Genomic DNA, 12,018 nt, shown 5'->3' with positions numbered 1-12,018 from the left:
GATTCTCCCTGTCTCTTCTGTGCCCACTCACCCAGCTCACTCCACACTCAGGTAGTTGCCAGGCTCAATTTCTTCCTTCCCTGTCATCAACAGTCTCATCTCATAGCATCATAAAATACAAAACTAGGTAGGATCTCAGAGATCATCCAGTCCAGAGGCTCTTAACCTGGGGGTGGCGGAGAGTCTGTGAACTGGTTTGCTTTTTTAAAAATATTTTGATAATTGTATTTAAATCACTTTCCTTTGTAATCGTAAATATTTTATATTATGTAGCTTTAGGGTAGTGTGAGGCATTACTGCTGTTCCCCTTAATAAACTCTGTGGTGTCCAATAATGTACCATCTTGAATTTGGGTAACTGGCCCTTCTCATACAGAGCCATCTCTGCTCCCACCACCTTTCTCTCCTCCCCACTGAGTTTTCATCTACTGAGTTAACCTCATTTCCAGTTTCAGATATTCATTTCTTGGAAATGGGAAGATCTGAGTTTGAGGCCTGCCTCTGACACTAACTCTGACTTTAGGCAAGGCGGTTAACCTCTCTTAGGCTCAGTTTCCTCTGTAAACTGGGGATAATAATACCTATCTCATAGGGCTGTTGTGAGGATTGAATGAGGTGATGTTTGTAACGGGCTTTGCAAACTTTAAAGCACCATCAGCGTCAGCGATCATTATTTTTGTTGTCATTTTCCCTTCTCCACCTCTCTGAAACTGAACCTGTAAGCTTCTCAAACAACTGTTAACTTACAATCTTCCATCACTTCAAAGCTCCAGTCCAGATGCCATCATAATCATCTGGGAAAGAGAAGACACCAGCCATAACCACTTTCTCCACCATCTAAGGACACTGAGGCCCACACAGTTGTACCAGATTACATTATGGTCACCACATACAGCTTCCATTTTGATTTTCTTATTCACATGTTCTCTCCAGGAGAATCTGAGCTAGAAGGGGCCTAATAGGTCACCAACTCTCCTCCCAAAGCAGGAACAACTCCTAAATGATCTGCCAAATGTGTCTCAGCAACATCTTCTTGAAAATTACAGAGATCTTACTACTGCACCTCACAAATAGCCCACTGCACTTTTGAATAGCTTTTATTATTAGAAAGAATGTATTCATTCCTCTGAATTGTCTACCCATTTGTCTTAGCATCTCCCCCTGGAGCCTCACAAAACATGTTATCCCTCTTCCATGTGATAAGCTGTAATATACTTGAAGATAGCTATAATCCCCTTCCTATCCTTATCCTACCCCAAATCACTTCTCCAAGTTCAACATCCCCAATTCCTTTCATTAAGCCTTATATGACCTGATTTCCAGTCCCTTCATCATCTGATCGTCCTCCACTGGTGCGTGTAGCTTATCAATATCCTTTCAAAAACATGAACCCCCAAACTGAACACAGTTGCCCAGATATGGTGTAACCAGAGAGAGGACAGAGGAACTGTCACTTCTCCACATGTACACTAGACTGGCCCACACAAAATGGATGGCTGTCTATGGTTGCACTTAAGATCTTAGGGGATAGATACTGTCCTGCACAGTGTCTATCGCCTCATCTACCAGTAAAAGAAAATACTTTGCAATCCTATAATTCTTCAGAATACACCCAAACTTTGTGAAGCCATCTTCCATTTACCAAAAAGGATACACAGTTTGGGTCCTTGAGCTGATTCAAGGGTTTGCTATTTCATTTAATAAAAGCATCAGATCATTCAAACTCTGTTTATCCAAGGTCCTTTTATCTCTGCATTTTAAATTAAAGAGACTCTTAATATTTCCATTCGTCATAGTCCTCAGCAGGAGTTCTGGTGCAATATATAATGGGTATGGAGTTGGTTGTTTATGGTGTGAATAGTTAATGCCAATTTTTTTCAAATCCTTGAAGTCCCATGACATGTGTGGAAACTGACCAACATTGACAGCAGTCACCTGTGAGCCCTGAGCACATGGAAATGTGAGTTACTCTGAGACAGGCTGTGGATTCGCTCCCTGCTGGTCCCTCCGGCTTCTCAGGTGTAACGTCTGGCTCTTGAAGTGGAAACCATTTGGTCATTTCCAAGCTCGTGGCAGGGTTTAAAGTTTGTTGGACTGTAGTGTAGTCACAAGAGGAAATTTAATGAGGCTGAAAAAAGAACGTGGCAGGAGACTCATTGTCAATGAGGTGAAAAGAGCTAAGGGACCTAGGTTCTAGTCTCAACACTGCCCCTTTCTAATTATATTACTGCAAAGGTCACTTCATTTCATACTATTTCAGTTTCCACCTCTGTAAAATGAAACCATTGGTCTCTATCATCTCCCGGAAACCCTTGTAGCTTTAAGATCCCGCATATGCAGACTCACTTATTTTGGAAGCTGGAACAGAGTTTAGATGGCATCTAACCCATCCATATGATCCCAAGAACTTGTCTCTGGATTGGAATCCCCTCCCCAAGATCCCTGACATGCAACCATCCAGCCTGGGGAACTCTTAATAAAAGGATTTGTTCTGTGATGTTTGGATTCAAAGGGCTGCAATTGAGGACCTAGAGGGCCACTTGTGACTTCAAGGCTGCACGTTCCCCACCCCTGACCAGCTTCCAGCCTCTACTCAAAGACCCTCAGGGATAGGGGAATCATTATTACCTAAGCTAAGCAGCCAATTCCACTTTTATACAAGGTGAATAGTAAGGAAGTTTTTTTTCTTACCCTGAGTTGAAATCTTCCTTTCTATAACCATTGCATCTATTTCTGCCCTCTATTGCCAAGCAGGATATTCAATCAATAATTAATCAATAAATATTTATTAAGTGCCTGCCTTAAGGTAGGCACCGTGCTAAGTGCAGGGTATACAAAAAGAGGCAAAAAACACCTTAAGAAGCTTACAGTGTAATGGGGAGACAACGTGGAAATACATAGAAACAAACAACTTACATATTATATTCCTGGGTTCCTTTTTGGAACATCATCTTTAAAAGCAACGTAGTAATCCTTAAAACTGCCTACCTCACAATACTGTTATGAGGATGAGATCATGGATGTGGGGAAAAAGTTTGTGGCCATAAGGTTCTATATAAATGTCAACTATTGTATTTTTGTTAATAATAATAATTCTTCAAACCTTCCAGAGAATAAAATGCCTTCTTGAGCTCCACTGTGGATATGTTTTCCCCAAAGTACATCCAAAACTAAATCTATCCCCACAAATCTCTGTGACCATGTGGAGGCCAAACCTGCTCTGGTCCTTCTGTAAGTCCAGATCTGTCATAATTTCATTGATGTAAGAAACTGTGGAAAGAAAATCTCCCTCCACTGAGGCAGATGGTCAACTTTACTGCAACTTCTGTTACTTAGGAATCTCCTGGGGGTCCTAGGACCATCTGAGAGGTCTTCAACAGCCTCCTGAGAGGTGACTTGCCCAGAACTACCCAGTCCCAGCGTATCAGAGGCAGGACTCGCACTCAGGTTTTCCTGACTTGGAGGAGGCCAGTCCTCTGTTCACTTTGCCACACTGCTTCCCTCATTGTGATTTAAATGCCTTCAAACATATTTTTGAGGTGATCAGAAGATCTTTAGGGGAAAGGAAGCTTAAACATAATCTAGCTCAACTCCTTCCCACCTCGTGGTACAGATGAGGAAACTGAGACCAAAAGCAATAACTTTTGCCCAAATTTACACAGGAAATAAGGAGAACTGAGATTCAAATCTGGATCCTCCCATTCTGAATTTAGTTCTTTTCTATTCCCAATTCTTTCTCAAGGGGAGTTTTGTAGAGTAATTAAATTAGTCTGCATTTCTATAGCCCTTTGTTTGTAGTCTACCATTTACTTTATATCCCTGATCTCATACACTGCATCATGTTCAGTAACTACAGATATGGTAATATCAGTAATATTGGTCCCCTTTTACATATGGGAAACTGAGACCTAGAGGGTTGAATGACTTGCTCAGGGTCACAGACTTAGGAAGTAGCAGTATTAGGACTCAGGCCTAGCTCTCTTTACTCCCAATTCCAGTGCCCACAGGGTCTACCATACCAGGCTGCCTCTAATCCACAGTCAACTGGTATTCATTGTTCACTATGTGCCAGGTGCTGTGCTACCATCCAAAGGCCAGTTAGCACTGCTGCCATCCAAACTAAAATGTGAAGAACCTTGTAATGAAAACCTGATCAAATTAGGTATCAATTGACCCCAGACAGGCTTTGTCATAAGGTGGCCATTCTCAGTTAATGAGGTGGAGGTGCCTGATATTTTGAATATGATAATCTCAATGACAACTGCAGAGAAACATTGAGTAAACAGGACTCACTTTTAGGAGACATTACCAAGGGATTTGATTAGAAAACTCACTTCTACACTAGAAGTCCCTCTCCTGCAATCTCTGCAATCACTGCTCTGCACAATAGGACCTAATTGACAACCTTATATACCTACCTACAAAAATCATAATACTCAAAAATTCCCTGCTCAGCATAAACAATTTACTAAAACAAGGAAGTGTAATTAAACGTGATTCAAAGCACTTTCATACCCCTTCTATCATAAACCTGTGAGACATGTAGGGATAGTAGCAATATTCCCATTTTACAAATGAAGAGACTAAGATTCCATGAGTAGAAGAGAATTGGCTAGGGTAACATTTCTAGAACTAGAATCCAGAACCATTGTTTCCCAGTCCTCAATCCAGTCCTCTTTTCACCTCTTCTTTTTTATGGATTCATATTCAGTTGTTTTCAGGCTTGTTTTACTCTTTATGACTCCATTTGGGGTTTTCTTGTCAATTGTCCAGCTCATTTTACAGATAAGGACTGAGGCAAACAGGTTAGGTGACTTGCCCAGGGTCACCCAGGTAGTGTCTGAGCCAGATCTGAATTCAGGAAAGATGAGTCTTCCTGACTCCTGGCTGGTGCTCTTTCCACTGAGCCACCTAGATGCTCAGTTCATACCCTCTATAAAGAGGCATTTCAACAATCAGAAAAAATCAAAGAGGTTTATTTAGTTGATCCTTTATTAATTAGAAAACATATACAATTAACCTAAATGTCCTCCTTTCCCTAAACATCCCTTGGTTGGTGATTTTTACTGTACTTTAGCATTTGAAGTAGCTAGGAGTCTCCACCCCAGCTTAGCATTAACTTTCCCACACAGACTTCACATAATGGGGATTTTCTTTTTTTTAACACCATTTAATGCACTTATCAAGTCACAATGTATATTGTAGTTATCCATCTATGCCTCATTCCCCTTCTAGGCCACACAATCCTTAGGGGCAGGAGTTCTTTCTTTTCTAAGCTTGATGTCTCCCTACCTCTCCCAGAGCTCAGCAAACAAGAGATATGGGGTCATAGATTAAGAACCATAGAGACCTTAAAGGTCTTAAATCTTTTTCAACCACCACATTTGATAGCTGAGGAAACTGAGGCCCGGTGAGGCTAATGTGTTTACTCGGAGCTACATAGGTATTAAGTCACAGAGCTGGCATTCAAATCCAGACCCTCTGACTACCAAACCCAACGTTTGGTATTATTGTTACTTCTTGTCCACTGGTTGCCAACACTGGGAGAGAGGGTGGAAACTTAATTACCAAACATTTAAGGTACCATTTTTCCTTAAAAATCTTGCAGATGAGCTGTAGTTCTAAGAAAAAGTTCTGTTCACAGAGAAGAACTGATTCACCGGTTAAAATATGTGTGCAGTTGACCTAGCACACTGCTATTATTTCTTCAAGATGATGTGATTGGAATTAATGTGAAAAATTACTCATCACATCACGAGAGGACAGGAATAGGGCCAATGAGAAGAAGAAAGGAGACAGATTTTTCTTCAAGATAAAATGAAATTTCTTAGTTAGAGCATAAATACTTATTCCCCTCCCCTTCTCCCTAAAATTGAATGGGTTACCCCAAAAGTAGTGAGCTCCTCATCCATGGACATGTTTGAGCAAGTGGGACAACCATACATGAGGGATGTTGAACTTTGGATGGAGGGACAGACTGAATGCCTTCCAGGACTTTTTCTAACTTTGCAGTTCTCTTTATTGAGAACCTGTGCCAATAATCTGGGAAGTGGAGGGATTCACAGATGACAAGAACACTTTTCCTTGCCCACCCATAACTTATGGTCTAGCAGAATTGTGTTATGCACAGAAATGACCTAAAATACAAGTATAGACTGTGGCATAGTACTATCACAGCTGGGTTAAAACAAACAGGTGGGAGAGGATTCTCTTCAAACACAACTATTAATCCAATTCTTCTGTACATTCAACTGAAACTTGCTTCTCTTCCACTTTTCCTAGTTTTGCCTTCTTGGGTCAAATAGAGCAAGTGTAGTCCCTCTTGGACTTGAAAGCCTTTGAAATACATGAAAATTAAATCAAGAAAATAGGATCCTAGTCCAGTGCTGAAAGGAAGGGACCTCAGAAGCCAACTAGTCTACCTTCCCATTGTATAGATGAGGAAAAAAGAGGCCCAGGATGGTCAAAGGACTTGCCCAAAGTCTTACATCATTAGTAAGCATCTGAGGCAAGATATGAACCCAGATTCTCTGACCCCAGAACCAAGGCTCTTCTCATTGTACTGTACCATGCACTACACGAATAATAGGCCAATTTCCTGTTCAAATAATTGAGAAAGCTAAGAAGGGATGTGAATGTTTGGGGAATTCTGCTAGGCCCATTATCTCGAAGCAGAAACTGATCATGCGAAACTAACAATATCCTACCATTTCTTTTCCAGATGTGAAAAAGCGCTTCATTGGCATACGGATGCGGACCATTACACCAGTGTAGGTGTCTGAGGGGGCTGGGGATCCTATGTTAAGTACTGTTACAGTTGTCTTTGTGCATCTGGCTCAGGATAAAATCATAGCATGGTAAATAGTCAGAGTTGGAAGGAAGTTCAGAGGGCAGCTTATCCAAACCGTGCCTGTACATGCTATAACATCTCCAGCAAGAGGTCATTAAGCCATTCGTTGTTATTGTTCAGTTGCGTCCAACTCTTCATGACTCTAATTAAGGTTTTCTTGGGAAAGATACTGGCGTGATTTGACATTTCCTTCTCCAGCTCATTTTGCAGATGAGAAAACTGAGGCAAATAAGGTTAAGTGGTTTTCCCAGCCAGGGTCACACAGCTGATAAGTGTCTGAGGCTGGATTTGAACTCAGGAAACTGAGTCTTCCTGACTCCAAGCCTGGAACTTCATGCCCTGTAGTGCCATCTCATCGCCCTGCAGGCAGACATACGAGATTCTAAAGAAATCTGATTTGCAAAGTGCAGTCTCCGGAATTCTCAAGTGACCAAGTAGCATCTCCTTCCTCTTCTCATGTTTAATGCTTCCTACGTGTCCCCACAAAGGCTGGGCTCAGGGTGATTCTGGCTTTATAAAGGGCTTTAATTCTTTTGAATTTATGAAGGAAGAAACTTATTCACGCCTCTCGATTTTCATGCTGTTTTTAATGAAATGATTGATTCTTATGGTTAGCTCTTAGAAATATATCTGAGTGCCACTGTGCTTTGTCAGCAGTCATCCACCACCGCCACAGGCCAAATATTTAAAAATTAATTTAGCCTTTTCTCTTCCTTCTCTTCAAATCCAATTTATGCGCTCTGCACCACTCCCTGAACACCTCCCCCCGCCAAAAAAAGGGACAGAACTTAGAACACCGTTACCTGTAAGATTGTTAAACATATAGGGTACGTATAGTGTACAGTATAGTACCGTGAACAGGGTGGGCACTTAACAAATTTCTTTGAATTGAATTTGATTCTTGGCTATTAAAGGAGTAAACAATCTATGAAGAAAAGTCCTGAGGAAGAATATATTGATACAGCAGATTCCAAGGACCTCCTAACCTACACTTTGGCAGTTCTACATCAATTAGAACCCTTGGGCAAACCTCCCTAGTCATCACATGCAACTCTCATTAATTATTCTTTAACTGTTCCTGTTATTTAGTCTTATGGAGTCCTAGAAAGGTCAAGACCAAAGGGGCCTTAGAAACTAGAACATCAGAGCTGGAAGGGACCTTGGAGCAGAGAATGTCAGAGTCAGAAGGGATTTAAGAAAACAGAATATCAGAGCTGTAAGGGATCTTAGAATAAAGTATGGCAGAGCTAGAAGGGGCTTTAAAGCATAGTATGTCAGAGCTGGAAATCGGGGGTGGAGAGGGAAGGGTTTCTAGACAAGTGAGCTTTCCACTGCCTCCTTGTGACTTCACCTACTTGCCTGATCAGTCAAAGGGAAGTGCTTTGATCGTCTCAGAGCCTCAGATTTCTCACGTGGACCTTAAGGCAAATAATGATAACAATGTTCTCTCTCTCTCTCTCTCTCTCTCTCTCTCTCTCTCTCTCTCTCTCTCTCTCTCTCTCTCTCTCTCCTCTCCCTCTCTCTCTGTCTCCCTCTCTCTCTGTCTCTCTGTCTCTCTCTTTCTCTGTCTCCTTCCCTCTCTGTCTCTCTGTCTCTGTCTCTCTGTCTCTCTGTCTCTCTCTCTCTGTCTCTGTCTCTCTCTCTCTCTGTCTCTGTCTCTCTCTCTCTCTCTCTCTCTCTCTCTCTCTCTCTCTCTCTCTCTCTCTCTGTGTCTCTCTCTCTCCTCCTGCTCTTGCTCTCTCTTCTCTTCTCTTTTCAGTTTGGTGGAAGAACTGAAGGATGACAATCCAGATTTTCCTGATGTCAGCAGTGGGATTTACGTGCATGAGGTCGTCCCAAATTCACCATCTCAGAAGTGAGCAAACAAGAAACCTATTTGCATATATATTTCCGATTTAACTTGTGTTTTGTAATTATTCAAAAGAAAGGGTGTTAGGATGCAATTTTTTTTTTGCTTGAACTTTTCATGATAAACCAAAGGGAGTACTAAGTCGGGACATTTCTTTTACTTTGACCATGTGTTTAGGATCATGGAATTGCTGATCATTTGGAAGAAGCTGTGTAGTATGATGAAAAGAATATTGATCTGGGAATTAAGAGATTTGTGAGTCAGGGATTTGGAGTCATGTTTGAATCTCAGCTCTACCATTTACTAGCCAAATGACCCCCATAAGTCCTAAGTTCACTGGCATTCAGTTTGCTCATTTGGCTTAGATTCTTTCTAAGATCTTTCCAGTTCTTATGAACCTTCTGACCTAATTCAGGAGGGAAATATGTGAAAAAGGAGTAATGTAAAATGAGACTAGGTCAATCCAGATTATGCAAGGTCTTCAAATCCAAATAAAACAGTTTGCATTTTGTCGTAGAGGCAGAGTAGCCACTTAAGTCTTTTGAACAAGAGAATGATATAGTCAACCCTAAACATTAGAAATGGCAGCTAGGTATCTCAGTGGATAGAGTGCCAATCTTAGAGTCAGGAAGACTCATCTTCTGAGTTTAAATCTGACATTTACTAGTTGTGTGACCCTGGGTAAGTCACCGAATCCTGTTTGTCTCCTTTTCCTCATGTGTAAAATGAGCCAGAGAAGGAAATGGAAAACCACATCAGTATCTCTGCCAAGAAAACCCCAGAATCGGGTCACACAGAGTCAGATGTGACTGAAATGACTGAACAATATATATTAGAAAGATTATTTTTGTAGTTGTGTGAAGGATGAATTAGAAAAAGGAGAAACTTGAAGAAGAGAAATTAATTAGGAGATTATTTAAAATATTTCAAGTCAAAAGTGATGGAACCTGAATTAGGATAGTTAAATGTAATATTTCCAGTATATTGTATTGTGTTCTCCAGGCAGCAAAAAGTAGCTAAAGTGTATTATCAAGTTTACTATCTCTAATCTGACCAAAGTAAGAATAAGTAACCTCAGCTACAGATGAACACCTGACCTTCCTCAATATGTGAATTGTAATTATTCCAACTGATCTCCCTTACAGAGGCGGAATCAAAGATGGAGACATCATTGTTAAAGTAAATGGCCGTCCCTTGAAAAACTCCAGTGAACTTCAGGAAGCGGTGATGAAGGAGTCACCCCTGCTACTAGAAGTTCGAAGAGGAAATGATGATTTGCTCTTTAATATTGAGCCTGAAGTAGTCATGTAAAGGAAGGAGTCCCTCTGTGCTATTGTCAACTTCTTGGATTCTGGAATGTTGGATACCTCTTCTTCAAACTAATCCCATTTCCTGTTGACTAATGACAAGGTGGCCTAACATGTGTGAGCCTGAGCCATTTCTGTACAGGGACAACACAATCTAATATCACAGAATTAAAACGATGGACCAAATTTTGTCTTTAGTGGAGCCCTAAATACCTCCTATTGGAGTTGCTCTAAAGAATAACAGCCAAAGGCAGAATTGGACCCGGTGGTTCTGAATTTTAGTGCTAGAGTATTTTAAAATTTCTGTAGTATTAGAAAAAAAGTAGAGTCACAATATTTTCCTTGTACAGAAACTTCTGAGTGTCACCCAAGAAAGAACCAGAGTCTCCAGGAACCCTATTCTGGTGAGGAGGCCATATTCAAAACGAGAGACCCCATCAGATTGGTTAAGATCCAAATCTCTGTGCTGTAACATGAAGCTCTTTAGATGGAAAGCTGTGCTTTTCATGTCCTCTTGAATGTGAAATCATATTTGGAAACAGTTTCTCCACTTTGAATTCAATACAGGGCTGTAAGTGGAGAGATTTGTGGCAGAATCATAGACTTGTAGAGCTGATAAGAGACCTTGGAGATGACCTAGTATAATGGCCAAGGCCCAGAGAGGGGATGACTTGGTCAAGGTCTCACAGCTGGTGGCAAAGTGGGGACAGAACACCTGACTCCTAATTGAATCCATTTGCCACCATGCAGTCTCACCCTTCTCATGACCCTCAGAAGGAACAAATGTGGTAACTGGCTGCAGCAGCTGACACCTAGGTCATGCAGTGCTGGAAGAGAGTAAATGATTCTTATAGAATTAATGCCATATATATGAAAAAAACATGCAGATGATGTGAAAAAATAACATGCCATTTTTTTTTTTACATTTTTGGTATAGATTAGTTTTACATTATATTGGCAGGCTTTACTGTAAAAAGAATACTCAGTGTAGCTTGTACTGTATGTTTCTACTGTAAGAAAATATTAAAGTTTACAAGCAAATTGTTCTTACACCTGTGCCAGAAGTGTCATTTCTTTTTCTGAGCCTTCTCAGATGTTGCTGCCTTTTCTGGGGATCTCTACCCAACACGAAGCCATGCACAAAGCAGGTACTCAAAAAGAATTCTCTAGCCCTTCTACTGCTTCCATTTTATACTGACATAGAGGACATATGCTGCACCCAAACTTGATGAGATGTAGAATGTAGACTATCAGATCCGAATAGAATATAAAACATTGGGTAGAAGAGCTGGGAGGGAATCTTAGAACTTAGAACATCAAAACTGAGAGGGACCTTAGAACTTAAAATGGCAGAGCTAGGAGGGACCTTAGAACTTACAACATCAGAGCTGGGATGAACCCTAAAACATGGAACTTTAGAACATCAGAGTTAGGAGATATAGACCATAAAATGAGTTTCCTAAGAGGGATTAGAGACCATTCAGACTAGCATTTAAACATTAAACATTAAAACAGTTTTAACAGTTAAAGAAACTGAGGCACCCAAAAGAAGCAACTTGTCCAACATCGTACAATTGGTTAATAGCAAATTCAGGATTAAGTCTCAGGTCACCTAACTCTTAGTGCAATGTACTTCTCATTACATAATGCTTTATTTACTTTAAGATTATTCCATATTGTATTGGGATTTTAAGTTATTTTTTATGTTAGTAATTAGTAAATAGACACTATTCTTATGCTGTTGTTTTAATAAAGAGTTATAATTATAGAAAAAAGAACAAATGGCTAAACCATGTCATGGGCAAAATGACTTTGACTTTCCTAGTCAAATACCAGGTAACACGATCAACCTGGCAGAAGGTTTCTGAATTACAGATGTTAAGTCTATAAGAAAATAAATGCCTTCTTTAGGTGTGTTCAAGCAAATCCCAAACTTATTAGGGACCAGCAAATAATACCGAGCCTGATTTAATTAATTAGTGGACAAAGATCTAAGAACTTATTATCTGCCAA

General features: G+C 40.5%; 1 protein-coding gene across 2 annotated transcripts in view; it reads left to right on the top strand.

Moving 5' to 3' along the window:
• The window catches only part of HTRA3 (HtrA serine peptidase 3), a 45,764-nt gene extending 34,709 nt beyond the window's left edge, over positions 1-11,055 (top strand). Inside the window, exons 7-9 of one of the 2 annotated variants that reach the window (XM_072620135.1) lie at positions 6,721-6,769; positions 8,609-8,704; positions 9,844-11,055. In XM_072620135.1, coding sequence (XP_072476236.1) covers positions 6,721-6,769; positions 8,609-8,704; positions 9,844-10,009 — 311 coding nt within the window. In that variant the 3' untranslated portion in view covers positions 10,010-11,055. Of the gene's footprint in view, positions 1-766; positions 1,723-6,720; positions 6,770-8,608; positions 8,705-9,843 lie in introns of those variants that run through there. The other variant, XM_072620136.1, reaches the window with a different exon arrangement.
• The last annotated feature ends 963 nt before the right edge of the window (positions 11,056-12,018 follow it).

Source organism: Notamacropus eugenii, chromosome 6, assembly GCF_028372415.1.
Source record: "Notamacropus eugenii isolate mMacEug1 chromosome 6, mMacEug1.pri_v2, whole genome shotgun sequence".
Lineage (NCBI taxonomy): Eukaryota > Metazoa > Chordata > Mammalia > Diprotodontia > Macropodidae > Notamacropus > Notamacropus eugenii.
This window is presented reverse-complemented; position numbering and strand designations above follow the sequence as displayed.